A 23887-nucleotide genomic window follows, 5' to 3' on the forward strand; every position below is an offset into this window, starting at 1 on the left:
TTTTCATTTATGGGATTTCATAGACTTGGCAGCTCAGGACTAGAAGATAATGTCCAATTTTGGTGTTTTAATCAGCAATTTTTAAAATGTTATTCACACATTTTGAAGTTGCAAATTCCTGCTGTATGCATGTTTGTTTTTATTTTATTTTTTATCACTATATATCGTAAGTTTGGTTCCCTAGAAGCAGAATGTGAGACAGGGATTTGGTGAGGTGACTTATTGAGGGAGTGCTGTGCAGAAACACCTGTTAAGGGAGAGAGGGAAGCAAGATAGAAAAAGGGAAAGAACCTGCAGTCTCAAGGAAGGTCCAATTCATAGCAGGTGAGGGCAGTATATGACTGGATACTCCTTATAATTATCCTAGCCTTGAGCTTCTACTATCAGCCTGGCCTACTCCTCTAGACTGGCCAGTCGTTGGCTGCAGAGGTTATGAAATAATGGGGGTTCTGTTCTAACTTCCTGTGAAAGACAGACCTGTTGGCTTTTTGAAAAGGCGGATAGCTGAGTCTTTAGCAGCATAGGGCTTGGGTCCTCCAATCCTGTTAAGAAGATTTAACTAGGCATCCTAAATACTAATTTATTATTTAGGTGATGCAGCAAATATAAAATAGATATCTACTGTGTTAACATTCTTTGAAGAAAGCTCTTTATTTATCTCATGAATCTCAGAGTGAATCTGTGACATTAAATTGTATAGAAAGTGCAATTAAGAATTACTATAAAATTGATGTATTTTTCCTTTGTAGTCTTTGCACTTACATTTATGTACACATATATGTAAACTTATATTTCTATAATAATAATATCTAATCTTTTTCAAGTGCTTACTAGGTACTAAGCACTATGCCATATTTTATGTTTCATTTAATCTTCCCAGCAACCTGAGTAGATATTATTTTACATTTAGAGATTGGAAAACTGAGGCTTAAAAGAGATTCTGTGCTTGAGATTCTGTGCTTGCCTGAGGTCACACTGCTAGTGGATGGTGGAGCTAGGTTTAGAACCCAAGACTGTCAGAATGCTACATTTTACAACTTCTTCCTTTATAAGTAGTCAGTCTGCATTTCTTTGGTATGTTGAATAGCTATTTGTGTATGTGTGGTATCTCGCCAATCTGCTTATGAGCCCTGGTAAGGCAGAAACTGAAAATTTTATCTTCTTAGCATAGTACAGGTACCTTAAACATAAATGAATTTAATAAGTGAACAAACCATACAATTTCTCATAATTACATAGGCTGAGTACACACACAAACACACAAACACGCACAGACCATTTATAACTTTAAGTTCTAGAGTACTATAACAAACCCTTCTCCTTGAATTGTTTTAAGCGGTTTTTCCTGAGTTTAAATGACTATAGTAGTTGCTCCATACAATAGATAGTTGAGCTTCAAAAACTCATTGATCACCAGTTGTTTGAGACATTTTTTTCTGGTATTGAGCTATTTATGGGTCTGACTTAAAAACAGAAATTCACACTAAGGAAACCTATTGGAACCCTTTGTGCAAAATCTAATATTTTCTAATTATAAAGTTTTAAGTTTGTAAAATCAAAATAAGTCAAAATGACTAACTTTTATCTCTTTTATCTATACTTAGGTTTTGTAGGTCTGTTTAATTTGCTGCTCTTATGGCCAGGTTTCTTTTTACTTCATTATACTGGATTTGAGGATTTTGAGTTTCCCAATAAAGTAGTATTAATGTGCATTGTCATTAATGGCCTTATTGGAACAGTTCTCTCCGAGTTCCTGTGGTTGTGGTAGGTACTTTTTTTTTTAACCTCATGATTTATTAGTTTATAGATTTTTAAATTTAAGCACTGAGTTTAAGCATTTAGATTTCGTCTGTCTGCTGATGACCCTCTTCTGTACCTCTCCCCTCCGCCACACGTTTACTATTTAATGTAATCCTCCATTAGAGCAGGAACTTTGTTTTTATGTGGGTTTTTATGTTTGTTTTTTTTTGCTTTATTTGTTGGTTGTTTTTTTTTTTTTACATTTGTGTGCCTGTTGCATAGAATAAGCACACAGAAGAAACTCAATATATAGTTGTTAAATGAATGAATGAATATAGTCTAAATTGGTGAAAGTGTTTTAGAAAGTTGAGTGATATAGGAATGAAAGGAACCATTCATTATCTAATGAACATCCAAATGCTCTAGATATGCATCCCAAGTATGAATGTATGAATTCTGTGTGAGAATCTAGGGTACTTTGCTTTAGGAGTTTGGGTTTGGGGATGGTCTGTTTGATTGTACATAGGCTTTTTTGTCTTTATTCTCAGGACCTTTCATACGGGTGAGTCAGATACATAAATCCTGATTAATTTGTAATGATAATGTATTTTAAAAGTGATTGCCCAAATAATCTTAAACTAGTTTGAAGACAATATCATATTTGGGTTTTGAGAAACTTTTCAAATACAGAGCTTTATACTTAATCTGTTTTTCTCTAATAGACACTTAAAAAAAAGAAAAACAAATTGTTCTTAAACTCTTAAATGAACTTTATTAAATATCAGTCAGGACTTCTGAAACCACTAGTTTTCCCTTGCAGGAGACTGCAACAATATAGCTTTTTTCATTCAGTCTTCCAGAGTTTTTCCTTAATGCTCTGCTCACACTGCCTCTTATCTCCCAGTAAGGAAATATCTCTATTTTCTGGGTTTCCTCTATACTTTCTCCCTTTCACATAGTACTTATTGGTTTATTTTTTATTGTGTTTATTTATGTGCACATCTTAATTCCTTTGCTAAATGAAAACTATGATATCAGAATCCATTGTTTCAGTCCTTTTTTTCTGTCTTTCATTGCTTGGAGTTGTAGACACCTTTTTTTTTTAATTTTTTTAATTTTTTAATTTTTTAACATGGGCAGGTACTGGAAAGTAAACCCCAGTCTCTGGCATGACAGACGAGAACTCTGCCACTGAGCCACTGTGGCCCGCCTTGTAGATGCTTTTTTTTTTTTTTTTAACTAAAAAAGTTTCATATCATATTTTATATATGAACGTGTTATATACCCTCTTGTTCTCTTGTCCTCTCATTTATTTTGTCCTGTCATTTTTCTTGCCTCTCTCTTAATCTGGTTAGATAGAACTAACTGGTAGTAGTGTAAGTATTTTAATTGAACTTATTTGAACCATGATGAAATTATTGATCTTCAACCATCTTTGACCATTTTTATGGCAATTTCATATGTTCAAACCATACCTGATTGCTTTAAAACAATTATGTTCTCATTGTAGTTTAATAAAAGTTCATATTCTCTAGTTTTCTAAGTTTAGCTTAAATTTTAAAATTTCAAAGTAAGGTTTTCCATATTAAAAAGAAATAAATTTCTCTTTTAATGTTCAACTAGAGAAGGATTTAGTATGGTCCTTATTATATTGAGACTCATTGCAAACAGGGACTCTACTATCTATAAATATTAATAATGCTCATTCTTTATTGAGGGCTTTTTAGAAAATATACAAATATAAAAAAATTTCATTATTTTATACAGAATTTAATGTAAGCTTTTGGGAACTATTAAATATGAGTTTGCCACACATAGTGTCTCTCTTATTATGTAAGTTTTTTGAATTTCTTCTCTGGGAAAATTTACCATTTAAAGAGATAATATAATGAATTTTTTTTGCATGGGCAATCAAACCCAGGTCTCTGGCATGACAGGTGAGAACTCTGCCTGCTGAGCCACCGTGGCCCTCCCTATAATGACATATTTTGGAATTTTTTTTTATTTAACTTATTTTTAAATTAAAAGCATGTAAGAGAAATCTCCCTTCTATCTCAATTTTCCATTTCTTTTCCCCATAGACAACTACTGTTAACTATCTGAACCTTTTGTACAATTTTCTACACACATAGAAGTGCACATTATTCTCTTCTTTTTCCCCAGACTTTTTTTTATTTTTAATATCAAACAGTAATAGACTATGGATATTTTTATGTACTTTGCATTTTTCACAAACTGTTGTGTTGGAAATCTATACATATCAGCACCTAAATTCAACTTATTTTTTCCAAAGATTACATAATACTCCAATCCATTTTGTAACAAAATGCATATAGCATCATATGTTTAACTAGTTCCTTTCTGAGACATTTAAAGTTTCCACTCTTCTGCTTTATAAATAATATAATGTTGACCATCTTTATGTCGTTGCATATATATGCAACATTCTATACGATAAATGCTTGTGAGTGGAAAAGACTGAGTCAAAACATATGTGGATTTGAAATTTTGGGGATAATTGCAAAGTCATTTTCCAGAGAGGAAGCACAATTTATGTTCCCAACTGTATCTATGAGTGTTTATTGTTAAATAGCTAAATTGGACACTCACAGTCAAACATTGTGATGAAAGCTTTGTTTATCCTTACCTAGGATGGATTCTTCAAGACCTCCAGAAGCAGTGTTTTTCAAATATACCTCTACACTGAGGCCTTTCAGAGTACTTAGCAATACTCTGTCAGTAGCAGTAGGTTGATCAGTAAGCACTAATTAACATTATATCCCCCAAATTCTAATTGTTGTTAACTCAAAACAAATATAAGAATCATATCTTTACATATTTTGTCTCTTTTAAATCTTAAAGAAATATTAAAATGAAAAGCCATGATCTTTGCATGTATGATGATTACCTTTTTGGGGGGAGAGGTATGGGCAGTGTATGTTTAACCATAAAAGAATAAGAAACTTCATCTTATTATTAAGTGCTGAATGTTATATTACAGATGTAAAAGCACATTTGGTGACATTTTTGTTAAAGATGTGCACTTATCACATTTTTTATTAAAAAAAAAATCTAAGTGCATTTTTAAGTCCATATATTGTACCACTAGTACAGATGTTAGATGATAAGACCTAATTCTCGGCATTTCCCAAGTGTTTATCTCTGAAATGCATCAGTTATCTTGGGAAAAACTGGATTAAGTTAAACAGGTTTCTTTTTTATACTGCATCTCAGACTCTGTGTTATAGTACTTTGCATTATAAATCTCCAAAAACATATGCTGTATTTTTAAAACTTATTCGAACCCTGAACCTTCTTTTCACAGAGCAGCTCATAATCAGTGAACTCTTAAACTCTCTCTACACATCAGTAAGAATGGTCCAGCCTCTATTGAATAGGTCTCATGAAGCTTGATCAAATAGCCCCTTTTTTTGCAGGGCACCATAATTAATTCTAACCTACACTAAAGAAGAATTTATTTGCCTATAGCTTCCATGGGTCTGTAGTCCTAATACTACACATTCTGGTTTTATCTTGGCCTGTAATTCTTTTTCCTCTTACACACCTAGATTATTAGGCTTTATAATGGCTTAGTTATCTCTCTTTTGTGTAATGTTTTCCTTCAGGTAAAACCAAATGAAGTTATATGCAGATTGATTTTTCAGAATTTCATACCAACATTGATAGTTCAAAGTGAAAATATAATGAAGATCTTAGCTTTTGGTCAGTACAGTTGCTAGAGAAATAGAAGACAACTAGGAAATACCCTTAAAAAATATTCAGTTCTTTTTTATATTAATCCAAATCAAAAGAAAAACACACATAAAGACTATTTTAGTTTTCATGGGAGTGATATATTTTCACTTAAGTGAAAAAGTCATATGTTGACTTGTCAGTTGCTTGATATCTATGTTGTAAGGTATTGTCCTGCAATCTTAATGAAGTTATTTCCTTTGTTAGCTATATATCATCACAAAACTGTAAGAGCTCTCTTCTACAATTTAAAACAAGTTAAGAAATATAATCTCTACATAGAAAAGTTGAATATAATCTGTAAGCAGATCTTGAAAAGAGAATTGAAGTATTTTCAACTTTCTATACTTGTTTTTTTGATTTTTTAATATTTGAAGATAAACTTTAAGAATCATCTTGATAACGTTATTATTATGCCTTAGTCCTTCCTAGGCTTTTATTTTTGCTTCTGATCTCTTAAGCCTGTATTTTAGGGTAGATAGTCTTTATTCAGTGTTTTTCTTTAGTTCTTTTATTTTTTTAAATGTGGAAATGTATCTTTTTTCTTTGTTTTTTTTTTTTTAGGGGCTGCTTTCTTACCTCATCATTGATAGGCACACTTGCACTAAGCCTTACAATTCCTCTGTCCATTATAGCCGACATGTGTATGCAAAAGGTAAGGCATGCATGCTTTTAGATATTTTAAGTATTTTATTAAAAAAGACCTAGTAAATATTATGGGATATGACTAAATAATAAGAGAATGACCATGAATAATACTTGATACCTTCCTTGCCAACCTGCTTACCAAACAGAGATACATAAAAAAAAAAAAACCAACAAAAATATTGATAATCTCTTACTGTTTTAGCTTTTCAATTTTTTTCTAAGTTTCTGAGTTAAGTGCGGTATCTTTATATATAGTTCTCCAGTTTTTAAGCTGATTATGTTCCAAAGTTCTTTTGATAAGTCAGTAGCATGGAGCAGTAGATACATGTTTTTTTTTTTTGGTACAGTGGATTAAGTATGGTAAGAGGCCTAAACATGTGCTTTAAGACTGCTATGAAGTAAGATTTTTTTAAATAATTTTTTTCTTTTTTTTAAATACCAAAAAACACCAACAAACACAAACATTCTTAACTTTTGATCATTCCATTCTACATATATAATCAGTAATTCACAATATCATCATGTAGTTAGATATTCATCATCATGATCATTTCTTGGAACATTTGCATCTATTCAGAAAAAGAAACAAAATGAAAACATACCATACCCCTTACCCCTCCCTTTCATTGATCACTAGCATTTCAAACTAAATTTATTTTAACATTTGTTCCCCCTATTATTTATTTTTATTCCATATGTTCTACTCATCTGTTGACAAGGTAGATAAAAGGAGCATCAGACACAAGGTTTTCACAATCACACAGTCACATTGTGAAAGCTGTATCATTATACAATCATCTTCAAGAAACATGGCTACTGGAACACAGCTCCACATTTTCAGGCACTTCCCTCCAGCCTCTCCACTACATCTTGACTCACAAGGTGATATCTATTTAATGCGTAATAACCTCCAAGATAACCTCTCGACTCTGGAATCTGTCAGCCATTGACACTATATTTTGTTTCATTTCACTCCTCCCCCTTATGGTTGAGAAGGTTTTCTCAATCCCCTAATGCTGAGTCTCAGCTCATTCTAGTATTTCTGTCCCACATTGTCAGGAAAGTCCACACCCCTGGTAGTCATGTCCCATGTAGACGGGGGAGGGTGGTGAGTCTGCTTGTTGTGTTGGCTGGAGAGAGAGGCCACATCCGAGCAACAAAAGAGGTTCTCTTGGGGGTGACTCTTAGGCCTAATTTTAAATAGGCGTGACCTATCCTTTGTGGGGTTAAGTTTCATATGAACAAACCCCAAAATTGGAGACTCAGCCTATAGCTTTGGTTGTCTGCACTACTTGTGAGAATCTAAAGAATTCAACTTGGGGAAGTTGAATTTTCCCCCGTTCTCACCATTCCCCAAAGGGTACTTTGCAAATACTTTTCCACTCACTGATCATATCACTCTGGGATTCATCAGGGCATCACTCTGGACAAACCAACAAAATCTCATGTCCTACTCAAGGTTCCATGTACTTATGGTGTTCAGTTAAGCTGGCTGCATAACATATTAGAAAATGCACTAGTCAAAATATAAATTTTGTACCAAATAAACATTTTTGCTTTAGTCTCACACATAAGGTAAAATTTTTAAATATTAATTACCATCTATGTTCAGAGTAGATACATTTTAACAAATAAATAGTAATAGTATAATTTCTAAGATAAACTCCAAAGGCTCCTTAATACTATCCTAATAGAAGCATCATGTGTATAATATTGCTTCTCAGTTAATGCTCATTTCTGTCTGACCACAGCAGGTGCTCTTCCCTCTTCTGTGAAGTCCTAGTCTGGATTCGGGAATTCTTGTGATAAACATTGGCAATGATAAAGAGAATCTGGGGTGTCCCTACCTACCAGCAGCCTAGAAGGGAGAAATTTCTTCAGTGTTCCTAAGGGTAGCAGGAAGAAAAAGAGGTCTGCCATTAGCTAATGTTAAAAGATATATTGTAGCCATTTTATCACACAGTTTAATATCTATAAGCTTTTAACTCCAAATACTAAAGCAAAGAGGGTGTACATAGCTTTATTTTAATGTACTTTGAAGAAGGAAATACTTGCAAGTCCAAAGGTTTATCATGTGTAGAAGTTAAAATCAAATTTTTAAAGCTGTTTTTCTTTAGATCTCTGTGTGGTTTTTAGGACAAAGCTGAAATACTCTCAGTAATATGTCTTTATTTAAGAAACAATTCTGAGATATTTAACTTCATTTTCTGGTACAGTAAATTCTTATTTATTTGCCACAGTTAGAGAATGGAGATCTTCTCCTTAATTGAGAACTATCTAATATACCATGCAAATTTAAAGAATGTGAATTTTATAGCATATATATAACACTAAAGTTGAACATCATTAGGTTCTTTTATAGATTTAAATAATGACCAGGTCCTTCTCCCTCTCAGAATCATAATCTTGAATAGCAACCAAAATTGTCCCAGTGAAAGTGGGGAAGTGTGGCTTGAGGATTTGACAGACTGCTGTATAAATCAGCTTATATTGTATTTATATTTTGAACACATCAGCATTTCAAGATTTGAAAAACACGTTAAAGATAAATTCTGGGGAATTTTCTTAAATTCTTGAAGAACTGTCACAGGGGATCTAATTTTATTAAGCGTTTTATGGCAAAACACAAGAAAAGACAAATGTTTATGAATATAATTTCTTAGAGCAATGTAACCACAGTCTTTTCTTTTGTCTTCACATCTGGAACTGGGTAACCAGTTAATTGAGTAGGTGGCCTTGGATGGGAATTAAGAGTAAAGAGATAACAGTTTCGGTTTGCTAATGCTGCTAGAATGCAATGTAGCAGAAATGGATTGGCTTTTATAAAAGGGATTAATTAAGTTACGGATTACAATTCTAAGGCCCTGAAAATGTCCAAATTAAGACACCGATAAGAGACTACCTTCTTGGAGGAAAGTCAACCAATAGCCCGGACTCTCTGTCAGCTGGGAAGGCATGTGGCTGACATTTGAGGTTCTTACTACTGGTTCATTGCTTCCAGCTTCTGATTCCAGTGGCTTTCTTTCCAAGCATCTGTGGGCCTTTACTTAGCTTCTCCAGAGTAAACTCTGAATTTCATCGCTTAGCTTCCCTTGGCTCTCTGCAGGTTCTGGCTATTTCTGTGAGTCCTTGCTTAGCACCCCTGGTGTTTCTGTCTGCATCTCCCAACATCTGTCTCTCTTTGCTCTCTTTATCAGCTGTCAGTTCTCTCTCTCCTGAGCTATTTTAAGGACTCCAGTAACCTAATGAAGACCCACCTTGAATGGGTGGGACCACATCTCCATGGAAATAATCTAATCAAAAGCCACCACCCTAAGCAATAGGTCTGCCTGCACAAGACTGGCTTAGGATGAAAAGAACATGACTTTTCTGGGGTACAGAACAGGCTCAAATCAGCACAGATAACCACCTGGAAAAAGTAGCATGGTTTGTCCAAGAGCTATAAATACAAACATGGTAGCAGAAATCTTCCATTTTTGTTGAGTTTTCGTTCTAATAGACAAACATATTTATATGTAGTTTCTGAAGTTTTAGCATTTATTGACATTATTATGCTTGAAACAAATTATTTTAACCTATTTATATTTGATACTTTGTGCAATACAAAGCTTTCCTGATCACATTCAGATTTTCCTTCAGATATAGTTAGGAATTAGAATCTTGTTTTTGTTTACTTAGTGTTCTTTGCTAAAAAATATCTTTTTTCCTTTTCATTGTTTTGAGCTTGTAGGAAATCAAATTTAAAATTTTTAATTTTGTGGCGATACATAAATTGCTGCATTGTTTAAGTGAACTTTGTCCTTAACAGTTTTCTAGGGCTTTATCTATCTGGATATCAAGTGTCTTGTCTTTTAAAGTTTCCTTTTTTTTTTTTTACTTATGAAATAGAGTTTTAGTTGAATGTTCATGAAATAATTTTATCAGCTATATCTACATTTTTAAACCCTCATTATTCATAAACTTTTTGTACTTTTTTGGAGGCAGGTCATTTAAATGTATCATGGTTTTTATAGATTATTAAATATTCCAGCAAATAGTCCAAGTATATATTATAATTTACTGATACTTTGATAACTATATAAAAATGTTTTAGTTTTTCTTAATGATTGCTTCATTCTTGGCTGTTCCTAGGATGACTCAGCCTTTGTGTGCATGCCATACAAATAAGTCATGCAAGTTAAAAGTAATCCCAAGAGCAATTATATTCTTGTGTTATTCATTATGTGTCCCTCATAAAAAAACATTATTCTCACAAAAGCCCTTTACTCTAATTGTGCTATGAAATGGAATAGGATATGTTTTCCACCAGAGGGAGCATAGCCTATGTCTCTAAATCTCTTTTTTTTTTTTTTTTTTTTTTTTTTTTTAGAGAGAGGGAGGAAGGGAAGGAAAGAAAGAGAAGGAAGGAAGGATGGAAGGAAGAAAGGGAAACATCTTTTAAACATTTTCTTGTTTTATTATATTTTGTTTGTTTGTTTGTTTGTTTTTTACATGGGCTGGGGCCGGGAATCGAACCGAGGTCCTCCGGCACGGCAGGCAAGCACTCTTGCCTGCTGAGCCACCGCGGCCCGCCCTCTAAATCTCTTTTTAACACTCAAAGAGGGTAAATAAATTTTTCCTGTTCTATAGACAGGAATTACTCTTACTATCATTATTTTTAAAGCAAACCACCAATCTGTTACTCATGTCTAAATAACTAATCAATGCAGGCTTCTTTGACAATTGTTTTTTATCCTTAGTTTATTCTAAGATGATAAAAAAATAAACCAGTGAAAGGGAAGAAGGATCTTTTGTGTGTGTGTAGATGTTACTTTAGGGTATCTCATATTTTTAATTTTCTTGATAAAACTGATAAAATGATGGATTGGAAAATTGGACTTAATGACTTCTAAGGGTTTTTCCCTGCTGAGGTTTAACTTAGTTGTAGTCTTTGGTTAACTTTTTAAAATAAAAATGTTCGTATTTTTTGTTTTTTTTAATCATTTTGTTTTGAATGTATTTTTCATTTGCTATTAGATAAGTTGGTTTTGAATGTCAGGATTAAAATTTGTTGCAAACTGTTAATAAAAGGTTTGCAAAGGTTACACTTGAATTTCATTCATTTTTCATACCATCTTGAAAAAAACTGTTTATTTAACAATTTTTTTTAATGTGAGTTTTTGAAGGTGACTTCAGAAACAGAGAAGGAGGAATCAATTTGAGAACAGGCAATGAACAAGTGAACAAGAAATGGGCAAAGTGGTATGCAAGACAAAACAGAAAGTTTCATAGTAGATATTTCTTTTCTTAGGTGTACTCTGTCTAATAAATGAAAACTATGCCTTCTTGCTTTAGGCTGTTTTTCCAAGTAAAAAACTATTGTTGTTGGTAGTTTGAGGCAAGTGGAATTGTGTATTGAAGTTGTAAATCCTTATATTTAATAATATATTGTCAATGCTTAGTATTATCTTCTTGGTATTTTTAACTCATTCCTGTTAGTTTTCATAAATGGAAAACTTATGTTAAAGGGGAAAATTATCTTATTCATGATAATTTTTTTTGATCTTTTATTTTTAGGTGCAATTTTCTTGGTTATTTTTTGCAGGCGCGATCCCTGTATTTTTTTCATTTTTTATTGCAACTCTTCTATGCCATTATAATAATTGGGATCCTGTGATGGTTGGAATCAGAAGAATTTTTGCCTTTATATGCAGAAAACATCGAATTCAGAGGTAGGTTTAGTTCCATTATAGCTTTTTCAAATAACATTTGTTAAAGTGAAAATTGTCATGTTGGCCTAGTTTTTATAGATTTTTGTGAATAATTGTTGAAAGATTATACTTTATGGATGTGCTGTGCCAAATAAAAATAAAATAATTTCTTCAGATCCTTTATGTGATAAAATAATTTCTTTGTAACTTTTTTTCATTTGACCCCCCCAGTAAAAACCAAAGTACTTATTTGCTATTTCGGTATATAAAAATTTAGCTGTAAAATACTTTCATTGATGCAAATGTTCTAAGAAATGATCATGATGATGAATATGCCACTATGTGATGATATTGTGAATTATTGATTATATATGTAGAACAGAATGATCATAAGATGTTTGTGTTTGTTTGTTGCTATTTTTAAAAAAAAAATTTAAAAATTAAAAAAATAAAATAAAAAACTCAAAAAAATACTTTCATTGATTTGGACATAATTCATAACAAAATATAGTATTGCTTGAAATTTTCATTTGTAAAATGCATTTTAAGAGAAAGCTATTTACATTTTACTCTAAAAATAACCCAGGACAAATTAATGGGTGATCTCGTCCTAGTTTTGATTCTGCCATGAACTTGCATCCAATAGCATAGATAATCTTTAAGAGTTCTTTTCTGCCTTAAGACTTTACTTAACTATTGCCTTTTTTTTCTTAAGAGTTCCAGAAGACAGTGAACAGTGCGAGAGTCTCATTCCTATGCACAGTGTTTCTCAGGAGGATGGAGCTAGTTAGCTGCTGTCTGTAGCCTAGGTTTGTATATGAGCTGGCATTAGTGTTGAACATGATTCTTACTCTTTGTTTTAGTTTGTAAAAGCTGCCAGAATGCAATATACCAGAAATGGAACAGCTTTTAGAAAGGGAATTTATTAAATTGCAAGTTTACATTCTAAGGCCTTGAAAATGTCCAAATTAAGGCACTGAGGAAAGATACCCTAACTCCAAAGAAAGAGCCAGTGAAGTTCATGGTTTCTTTCTCAGTTGGGAGGGCACATGGCAATGTCTGCTTTCTTTCCTCATTTCGTAAGACTTTCCTGGGGGGGAGGTGGGGGCATTTTCCTTCTGCTCCAAAGGTCTCTGGCTGTGTGGGCTCTGTTGGTTCTAAAGCTTTTCCCAAATTGGTTCCCTCTAAAAGGGCTCCAGTAAGCAACCCCAGCTTGAATGGGTGGAGACGCATCCCCATGGAAATCATCTAATCAAGTTAGCACCTGCAGTTAGGTGGATCACATCTCCATGGAAGCAATCAAAAAGCTACCACCCAGCAATATTGAATGAGGATTAAAGAACTTGACTTTTCTGGGGTACACAACAGATTCAGAAGGGCACACTCTTTTAATATTCAAACACAGAACTGATTTTCCATATTTTAAGAGTCAGTTCACTTCAACCCTTAAGTGAAGCTTAAGGGTGTGGTATATGGGGTCAAACTACCCAGCTTCCAATTCCAGCTTCTCTATGTACTAGATGTGTGACCCTGTGTAAGTTTCTTAACCTCTTGGTGCTTCAGTTTTCTTATTTGTAAGATGGGGGATTAAAATAGAACCTCAACTTATAGGGTTGCTGGAAGTATTAAATACTTAATAAGTGTAAAGGACATACAGTAGTGCTTGGCTTATAATGATAAGTGGTCAGGAAGTTTTAACTATTACTTTTATTCATGCTGAGCCATCATTTTATTTAATGATGTACTTTTAGACAATTTTTTCTAATTGTGAAAATAATTAAAGTTCAAGAAAAAATGTAATAAGGTATATCCCAGCTTTTCTCTACACACATGTGTTTTACATAACTGACATGGTTTATATGCTCATACTCTGATTTTCCTTTTTCACCTATCAGTGTTTCAAGAATGCCTCTTCATATTTTAATTTTAGGAAGGATTGTCTGTTTTAGTATTTCCTACATAATATAAAGGATACATGGATATTTAATGCTTTGCTGAATGAATGCTAAAAAAAAATATCCAATGGATATCTTTGGCAAATATGAAAGTATTTATCTAGAGTGCAAGATCATAATAACTATTGGAATTCTGGAGATTCAGGTCCCTTACTTCTGAGCTATCTTTAGGAAATTTATATTGAAATGCTTCCTGATGGCAGTTGGGCATCTTCTCCCCACTTAGGATACTGCACAACTCCTATCAACTCCTAGCACTCACAGGAGCCTTGAAGCTTAAGTTTCATTAGCTTCGTGGTAAATTCATCTCTAACCTTAGGCTGATTAATTGTCTGGCTTTTCTGTTTTTCTTTTAGGGGGTCATTTTCAATCTGCTGTCTATTATTATATATGCACATAGTTTACATCTTTATATATCCTCCCTCAATTACTAATTTGATTTTTGATGAGGTTTTCCATGTCTGTTCGAACATTCTGAATTAAGTGTTTCAACTCCTGTATCTCATTTGAACTGTTGGTTTGTTGGGTCATATCTTCAATTTTCCTAGTATGAGTCATTATTTTTTGCTGGTGTCTAGGCATTTAATTTCCTTAATTAGTTTATTCTGGAGATTGTTTTCACTTTTTTTACCTAGGATTTTCTTGCTAGATGATTTTGTTTTCTATCTGTTCTTTGACCTTCAGTTTAGCTTATTCTGGACCTGTAGCTTAGGTTTTGTTTAAAATATCAGAATTTTTCAGTTCTTATTTTCTTGTTTCTTGCTCTGCCTATGTGGTGCCTCTTTTCCCCCCTTAGGAGGGTCTAATTAGGTATTATAGACCCCAGCCAGATTTTCCCAGACCAAACTAGCCTCCTGTCAGGAGGAAAGAGTCACCTGCGTCAGTTTTCCCTGAGGGTGAGACCCAGCAGATTGAAAGGCTTTCCTATGAAGCCTTTGGACTCTCTGTTTTTCCTGTCCTGCCCATACGTGGTGCTTGTCTGCTGCAGGTCCCAGCAGCATAAAGTGATGCGGTACCTTTAACTTCAGCAGACCATCCCTGCTGGGGGCATGATGGAGACAGAGGAAAAGTTGTAGTCTGTTTTTGATTGCTTCACTTCTCCAGACCCTGGGGTCTGAACTCCTTAAGGGAGGGATTCCACCTGGGCTGGGCCCCACCCCTCCCCTGGGGAAGGCACAGGCTCCAGACAAACACTCAAACAAGCTTAATTCTATCTATGCCTGGGGCAGTGGAGCCCGAGAAGCCTTGCAGCTGTATCCAAAGAGCAGTCAAACCATAGAAACACAGCCACCAAAACTAAAGAGAAAAATCCTTTTCAGAGCAGGACCCCCATTCCTCGGTTAGTTTAAGTTGGTACAGTGCTCTGTGTATCTCCAGGTCCTATGTACTCCCTCTTTTCCTTCAGGGCCCAGACCTTTTCAAATCCCAAAAAAACTTCTGTTGTTTTTTTTTTCCTTCTTCTGTCAGCCCTGCCCCCTCTGCTCCAGGGCAAAAATGAGCGACCTCCACTTTTAGTCAAGTTCAGCTGAGCTGGGGGCCTATTTTTAGTAGTCAGAATTTGTTAATTAATTCCACAATTGAAGTTTTGTTGCTCTCAGCCCCAGCTGCTGATAAACTCTCTTTCCTTTCCTTTTGGGAAACAGCCTGTGGGGCAGGGTAGGGCACCAGCTGCTGCACCTTGGGGAACTCACGGTTCTGGGTGCACTCACAGAGGATCCAGTTCGTCCAGACTGGGGTACATTGTGTGTCCAGTCACTGATGTGGCCCCAGCAGTTGTTCCATACTGTTCCTAGCTATTTATTAGCTACTCTTGGAGGACGAACTATATCCCACACCTCACCTCTCTAAGCTGCCATCTTGGCCCCCCTCTCCTCTAATCCCTCAGTTTACATCTTTATAGCTCTACAAGACTTATACAAAACAGCTAGCTATCTTCTGCCCTGAACTTTTTGTCCCATGTTTTCATTATTTTCCCAATCCTGGGAAATCACTTTAGACTCTTATCTGATTCTTATGTTATTTACCTACCTAGGTCTGTAAGTAACATGCTTATATTTCTTTTTTGTCATTTTTTAGTTTTAGCCATTTTCTGTCGTCTTTCCCACTATAGTAGATAAAGATGGATTACTTTCTTCTTTACTCCCTCCTCTGCTCCCACCCACATGCCTACTCCCAACCCCACATAATCCCTGCGTTCTCATCCCAGTGTAGTTGTGTTATATAGGTCTGTTGTTGTGTTGCATAGGTCTGTATCAGTGTTTATGTTGTTTGCTGCACAGCTATTATCCTAAGATGTCCCTTCCTCATCATTCTTTATCTCTCGCTTTTGTAGAAAATCCTTGGTTTTCTGTTTCTGATGTCTTCCCTTTATTAATTTTCAGCATTTTGTTGTTAGTATATCCTCTGGTTGTTTCCTAGGAAAGGTGCTTAGGAGGTTAATTTTTTTAAGGATTAGCATGTCTAAAAATATTTTTATTTTACCATACACCTAATTTATATTTGGCTGTGTATGGAACTCTAGGTTGAAAGTTATTTTCTTCAGATTTTTTAAAGCAGTTTCTAGAATTGTTGAAAAATCAAATGCCTGTCTGATTCTTGATTCTTTGTACATATAATGCCTTTGTTGTTTATTCTCATCATTCCCCATTCCCTTATTGCTCTCTTTCCTTTTTTCTCTTTCGTTTTGGAAGCTTATAATGTCTTCTCTATTTCTGTGGTGTACTGAAATTTCACAGTGCTGTGCCTTCAGGAGGTCTACTTGACTGCTGGGCACTTGATGGTCCACTCGAAGCTTCTCTTCTGGGACAATGTCTTGATATATTTATATGATAATGTCCTCTCCATTTTTTTTCTTTCTTAATGGAATAGCTATTGTTTGGATGTGGGCCTTTTGGACTAATCTTCTAAACTAATTTTTTTCTTTTGTATTTTCCTTTTCTTTGTACCTTTTTCTACTTTCTGAGTGCTTACTTCAACTATATTTTCAGCATAATTTGTTTATATATATATTTTTAAAATATTTTTATTGACAAATCTTCATGCACATACAATCCAGACATGGTGTACACTCAATGACTTACAATAATAACTCTTGACTTCAGTTCTCTGCATTTGTATGTTATAATTAGTCCATATGAGTGAGGCTTGATAATATTTGTCTTTTTGTTTCTGACATTTCATTCAACATACAGTCCTCAAGGTTTGTTCACTGAGTTGCATGCCTCACAGAAAAGAAAAATTCTTTTTTTTATTAATTAAAAAAACAAAGAAATACAAACATTCTTAGTATATGATCATTCCATTCTACATATATAATCAGTAATTCACAGTATCATCACATAGTTGCATATTCATCATTATGATCATTTCTTAGAACATTTGCATCAATTCAGAAAAAGAAATAAAAAGACAACAGAAAAATAAAACAAAAACAGAAAAAAAAATTATACATACCATACCCTTACTCCTCCCTTTCATTGATCACTAACATTTCAAACTAAATTTGTTTTAATATTTGTTCCCCTATTATTTATTTTTATTCCATATGTTCTACTCCTCTGTTGACAAGGTAGATAAAAGGAGCATCAGACACAAGGTTTTCACAGTCACACAGTCACATTGTGAAAGCTATATCATTGTACAATCATCATCAAGAAACATGGGTACTGGAACACAGCTTTACATTTTTAGGTAGTTGCCTCCAGCCTTTCCATTACATCATGGATAACAAGGTGATATCTACTTAATGCATAATAACCTCCAGGATAACCTCTCGACTCTGTTTAGAATCTCTCAGCCATTGACACTTTGTCTCATTTCACTCTTCCCCCTTTTGGTGGAGAAGGCTTTCTCAATCCCTTGATGCTGGGTCTCAGCTCGTTCTAGGGTTTTTCTCAATCCCTTGATGCTGAGTCTCAGTTCATTCTAGGATTTCTGTCCCACGTTGCCAGGAAGGTCCACACCCCTGGGAGTCGTGTCCCATGTAGACGGGGGAGGGTGGTGAGTTTGCTTGTTGTGTTGGCTGGAGAGAGAGGCCACATCTGAGCAAAAGAGACTCTCTTCGGGGTGACTCCTAGGCCTAATTTTAAGTAGGCTTGACCTATCCTTTGTGGGGTTAAGTTTCATATGAACAAACCCAAGACTGGGGGCTCAGCCTATAGCTTTGGTTGTCCACACTGCTTGTGATAATATCAAGAATTCAACTTGGAGAAGTTGAATTTCTCCCTGTTCTCACCATTCCCTGAAGGGGACTTTGCAAATACTTTTCCACTCACTGATCAAATCACTCTGGGATTCATCGGGGCATCACTCTGGACAAACCAACAAAATCTCATGTCCTACCCAAGGTTCCATGTACTTATGGTGTTCAACCGAGCTATCTGCATAAGTTATAATAGGAAATGTACTAGTCAAAATATAAATTTGTACCAAATAAACATTTTTTGCTTTAGTCTCACACATAAGTTGAAATTTTAAAATATTAATTACCATCTATTTTCAGCACTCTGCAGTAACGACATTCCTTTGTTCTTCCTCATGCAAAAGCATTTTTTAAATTTGTACATTTAGTCACTATCATTATACACTCTAGGCATTCCTAGATTATACCATCTCAATCTTTATCATCTATCTAGCTTTCTTTCTGATTTCATTTACGCCCCCAGCCCTCCTCCCTCTATCATTCTCACATTCAGCTTCATTCAGTGTTTTAACATAATTGTATTACATTTAGGTAGTATTGTGCTGTCCATTTCTTAATTTTTACATTCAGTCCTGTTACACAATCTGTATCCCTTCAGCTCCAATTACCCAATATCTTACCCTATTTCTATCTCCTGATGGTCTCTGTTAGCAATGAAATATTCCAAGTTTATTCACTAATGTCAGTTCATATCAGTGAGACCATACAGTATTTGTCCTTTTGTTTTTCGCTAATCTCATTCAGCATAATGTTCTTAAGGTCCATCCATGTTGTTACATACTTCATAACTTTATTCTGTCTTACAGCTACATAATATTCCATTGTATGTATATATGACAGTTTGTTTAGCCACCCATCTGTTGATGGACATTTTGGCTGTTTTCATCTCTTGGTGATTGTAGATAATGCTGCTATAAACATTGGTGTGTAAAGGTCCGTTTGTGTCCTTGCCCTCATTTCCTTTGAGTAGAGACAGCATATAGATGTGTCCTGTTTTTTAATCCATTCTGCCAGACTATGTCTTTTGATTGGGGAGTTTAATCCATTACCATTTAGTGTTATTACTGTACAGGTAGTACTTTCTTCTACCATTTTGCCTTTTGGATTTTATATGTCATATCTAATTTTCCTTCTTTTTACCTTTACTCATAGTCTTCCTTTCTGCTCTCTTCTCCACACCTCTCTCTTCTGTCTTTTGGTATCTGTCTCTAGTGCTTCCTTTAGTATTTCTTACAGAGCTGGTTTCTTGGTCACAAATTCTCTCAGTGATTTTTTGTCTGAAAATGTTTAATTTCTCCCTCGTTTTTGAAGGACTATTTTGCTGGATATAGAATTCTTGGTTGGCAGTTTTTCTCTTTTAATAATTTAAATATATCATCCCACTGTCTTCTTGCCTCCATGGTTTCTGCTGAGAAATCTATGCATAGTCTTATTGGGCTTCCCTTGTATGTGATGGGTTGCTTTTCTTGCTTCTTTCAAGATTCTCTCTTTCTCTTTGACCTCTGACATTCTGATTAGTAAATGTCTTGGAGTACGTCTATTTGGTTCTACTCTTTGGGGTACGCTGCACTTCTTGGATCTGTAATTTTAGGTCTTTCATAAGAGTTGGGAAATTTTCAGTGATAATTTCCTCCAGTAGTTTTTCTCCTCCTTTTCCCTTCTCTTCTCCTTCTGGGACACCCACAACACGTATATTCATGGGCGTCATATGTCTTTCAATTCCCTGAGTCCCTGCTCATATTTTTCCATTTTTTCCCCTATATTTTCTTTTTCTTGTTGGATTTCAGATGTTCCATCCTCCAGTTCACTAATCCTAGGCTCTGCCTCTCGAAATCTACCATTGCAGGTTTCCATTGTTTTTTTCATCTCTTCTGCTGTGCCTTTTATTCCCATAAGTTCTGTGATTTGTATTTTCAGACTTTCAATTTCCTCTTTTTGTTCATTCCTTGCCTTCTTTGTATCCTCCCTCAATTCATTGATTTGGTTTTTGATGAGGTTTTTCGTGTCTGTTCGTATATTCTGAATTAATTGTTTCAGCTCCTGTATGTCATTTGGATTGTTGGTTTGTTCCTGGGCCATATATTCAATTTTCCTAGTGTGATTTGTTATTTTTTGCTGGCATCTATATATTTAATTACCTTAATTAGTTTATTATGGAGATTGCTTTCACTTCTTTTATCTAGGGTTTTCTTGCTGGATGAATTTGGTGTCTATCTGTTCTCTGACATTCAGTTCACCTCAAGTTTTATCTGGACCTCTGGCTCAAGTTTTGTTTAACAGAGGAGAAATTTTCAGTTCTTGTTTTCTTGTTTCTTGCCTTGCCTGTATGATGCCTCCCCCCCCCCCCACGCCCTTAGGAGGGTCTACATAGGTATTATAGACCCCAGCCGGATTTTCCCAGACCAAACTGGCCTCCTGCCTGTCAGGAGAAAAGAGTCACCTGCATCGGTTTTCCCTGAGGGTGAGACCCAGCAGGTTGAAAGACTTTCCTGTGAAGTCTCTGGGCCCTGTTTTTCTTATCTTGCCCAGTATGTGGTGCTTGCCTGCCTGCAGGTTCCACCAGAATAGAGTGATGCAGTACCTTTAACTTTGGCAGACTCTCCCTGCTGGGGGCATGCTGGAGTCAGAGGAGAGGTTGTAGGCTGGTTTTAATGGCTTCAAATTACCAAGCCCTGGTGTCTGAATTCCTTGAGGGAGGGATTCCACCTGAGTTGGGCTTCACCCCTCCCCTGGGGAAGGCACAGTCTCCAGACAGGCCCTCAAACAAGCTTGTTTCTGCCTATGTCTGGGGCAGTTGCACCCTGAGAAGTCCTGCCGCTGAATCCGAAGGCAGTCAAGCCTTTGTAGAAACACAGCCACAAAAACCTCTGTTTCCTTTTTTTTTTTTTTCTTTTTCCATCAGCCCTGCCCCCTTGGCACCAGGGCAAAAATGAGCGACCTCCGCTTTGACCAGTTTCACCTGAGCTGGGGACCTTTTTTTGTAGTCAGAATTTGTTAATTAAGTCTGCGATTGGCATTTGGTTGGGCTCAGCCCCTACTGTTGGTCAAGTCTCTTTCCTTTCCCCTCTGGGAAGCAGCCTGTGGGGGAGGGGCGCTAGCCGCCGTGGCTTGGGGAACTCACGGTTCTGGGTGGGCCTGCAGACAGTCCGCTGGTCCAGACTGTGGTACACTGTGTGTTGGTCACTGATGTGGCCCCAGAAGCTGTTCTGTACTGGTTCTGGTTATTTAGGAGTTGTTCTGGAGGACGAACTAAAACACCCACATTGCTAAGCCGCCATTTTGAATCTCCTACCTTGTTTATATTTTTGTTTATTTTCATTTTAGTTCATTTCTACTGTTTTGCTGTAATTTCTGTCATATTATTATTTCTAAGAATTTTTTTAGTCTCTTATTCCATTTTTGTAGCGTTTTGTTCACTCATGGCTATATCTTTCATATTTCTCTCTATATAGGTTCGTTTTCCTCCAAGTTGCTTTTTTCTGTTTGCTAGTTTTACCATAAATTACATGCTTTTATCAACTATCTGGTTGGTGATCCTTGACTCTCTACTCATAATTATGAGTGAATGGCACACTAAAAAGCTAATACAAAGCTCTGTTGGAATGAGTAGAGCTTGTCTGTTGAGAGTGGTCCGGTTGGAATACTGTCTTAAGGATCCAAATACGAGTATCTTCAGTTCTTTTCTTTCTTATGGATCAGTTCACTTTCCTGGGCATTGCCTAGAAGCTTATACTTGACTACCAACAGTTTGGGAGAGGAAGACAAAGAAGAGTGGGTGTCTGAACCTTCAGAATGTAAATTTTGTTTTGATCCACTTATTTTCAGTAGGAACTGGTCCACCTCCCCCCATACAGTTGTGCCTGGCACTTCCTCAGTCTAGAAACACTCTGTTAGTGTCTTTGTTTTAGAGAATAAACCTCAAGTCTTCTAAACTGAGTAGAGAAAGAGGACCTTGACGAGCAGTGAAAAGTAAGGGTAGAGCATACAAATGTCTAACTCCTTTTCATATAGACTTTGTACCTTTTAATTCCATTTTTTAGTTGCTTCTTTACCCCTCAATACCTTACAGAGGTACTAGTTGTATCATGCTTTCTCCATTTCTGAGAGTCAGCTGTTAATCTTTTCTCTCTCTGTTCTTTTTATCCATGTGTTTATTTCTTTAAACAAAAATCCCTTTATTATCTTTTTAGTGAAGTTTTGGGGAAGGAGTGAAACTAAATATGTGCTTTTTGCCACATTTAAATTAAAAACACAACACAGTTATTCGTTAAAGATTTTTGATGCTGAAATTTATGCAGTTTCCTTTCTTGGTCTTCAGTGTCTTCCCATAATCACACTTATACCCACCCATCTAAGCAAGATTTAAACATTTTCAATCAAGTAGATTAGAGTAGAGCAGATTGTTCTGGAGTCTTTTCTTAACAGGAGTGTACCAGTAATAAAACTAACTGCTATTATGTGATCTTTAGGTAGTGCTGGGTGTCAGCCTTTAAGATTGCCTTAGAACTCACTTTCTCGAGTTTTTAATATTCACCTCCAGTCCAGGGTTGTTAAGCATATGTACTCTCTATGGTATATAATTTAAAGTTTAAAAAATTTACTTAAAAAAAAGTTTGCTTTTTTATAAAATATAGAGAGTTAAAATTATGGAAATTATAATCTAATGATTTTGTGTGTGTTTTTATTTTTAGCTTGATTATGGAACGTTATGCAGCGAAGAGACAATCCCTGACAACTTTTTGTAGAAAAATGTTTCAGTGCCTAGTCTGAAAAAATAACAGTTTCAGTTCTTTGAAACTCTAAAATATATTTTCCTCATATCTGTTTTCTTCATTTTCATAATGAAGTACTTTGCTATGTACATATCCTTAGAATTATAGGGAGTTCCAGTTCACAGCCCATTAAAAGGACCGACCTGCCTTATACACCTCCAGGAATTCAGCTGATGAAACAATTCGAACCAACCAAGGAATAAAATTCTATTGTTCCAGAGATTTTATTTTCACATATTTGTTAAATGCTGGATTATAGTATGGAAATGTTTTTAAGAAATCATTTACGTATATAGATCAGTGTTTCTTACAAGTAAAATGCTAAAATGAGCTGCCTGTAGTTGGTACAGATTATATTTTTTAGTTTTTTAGAATATTGCAAAGTAACAACACAAAAAAATTGTTTAATTTATGCAAAAGTATCTTCATATGAATTTGATGAGACTTTTAAAAGAATAAATATTTGAGAAAAGATCTGGTTCCCTTACACTACAGATACTGTATTATCCTTTCATAGCATTAGGTGCCTTGTATTTTAAATCCGTGACAAACCATGACAAATTTTTAAAGGGAAAGTATTATTGTAAAATGAAGAATTATGTATTTCTAAAGGCTGTATTGCTGTAAATTTTATTGATAAAGCTCTGCTTAATTTAGAGTTTTAGAGAAATAGTCACTCTTCAATTAAGAAATTTTCATAATGGAATGATTTAAATTGAAGTGATAAAAAGTATTATTAAAATAAAATGCTTAAAAATATTTATATATGTATTTGTGTGTTATAGATACATCCAGTGGTTTCCTGATTGTTTTTTCGCACATGTAAGTGTGTCAAATTACTCTAGAACTGGATACTTCTTGTTTAAATAATTTTAGTTTTCCTAAGTACGTTTTTAATGGTTGAAATACCGAAGCCAGGCAAGAAGGAATTCTCTTGTAAAAATTGCATTTGAATTTTTCCTCTATCAAGATTTAACTAAATATAAAATACTTCTAATTACTATTCTTAAGCTTCAGTTTCATATATACTTATTATGGATCAGTGGATGAACATATGTTTCATTATACATCAAGACTTTGATTAATCAAAACCATTTCCTTTTCAAGCTTTGTGAAAAGCTTGTTAAT

The 23887-nt window shown here is 35.0% G+C and overlaps 1 protein-coding gene across 6 annotated transcripts in view; it reads left to right on the top strand.

Annotated features, from left to right (window-relative positions):
* SLC35F5 (solute carrier family 35 member F5) overlaps window positions 1–23231 on the top strand; it is a 53617-nt gene extending 30386 nt beyond the window's left edge. For all 6 annotated transcript variants that reach the window (XM_077153584.1, XM_077153586.1, XM_077153588.1 and 3 more), the window contains exons 12-16: window positions 1605–1764; window positions 6058–6148; window positions 11698–11852; window positions 12547–12640; window positions 22679–23231. In XM_077153584.1, the coding sequence (XP_077009699.1) occupies window positions 1605–1764; window positions 6058–6148; window positions 11698–11852; window positions 12547–12622 (482 nt within the window). In that variant the 3' untranslated portion in view covers window positions 12623–12640; window positions 22679–23231. The remainder of the gene's footprint in view (window positions 1–1604; window positions 1765–6057; window positions 6149–11697; window positions 11853–12546; window positions 12641–22678) is intronic.
* The last annotated feature ends 656 nt before the right edge of the window (window positions 23232–23887 follow it).

This window comes from Tamandua tetradactyla, chromosome 3 (assembly GCF_023851605.1).
Source record: "Tamandua tetradactyla isolate mTamTet1 chromosome 3, mTamTet1.pri, whole genome shotgun sequence".
Taxonomy (NCBI): domain Eukaryota; kingdom Metazoa; phylum Chordata; class Mammalia; order Pilosa; family Myrmecophagidae; genus Tamandua; species Tamandua tetradactyla.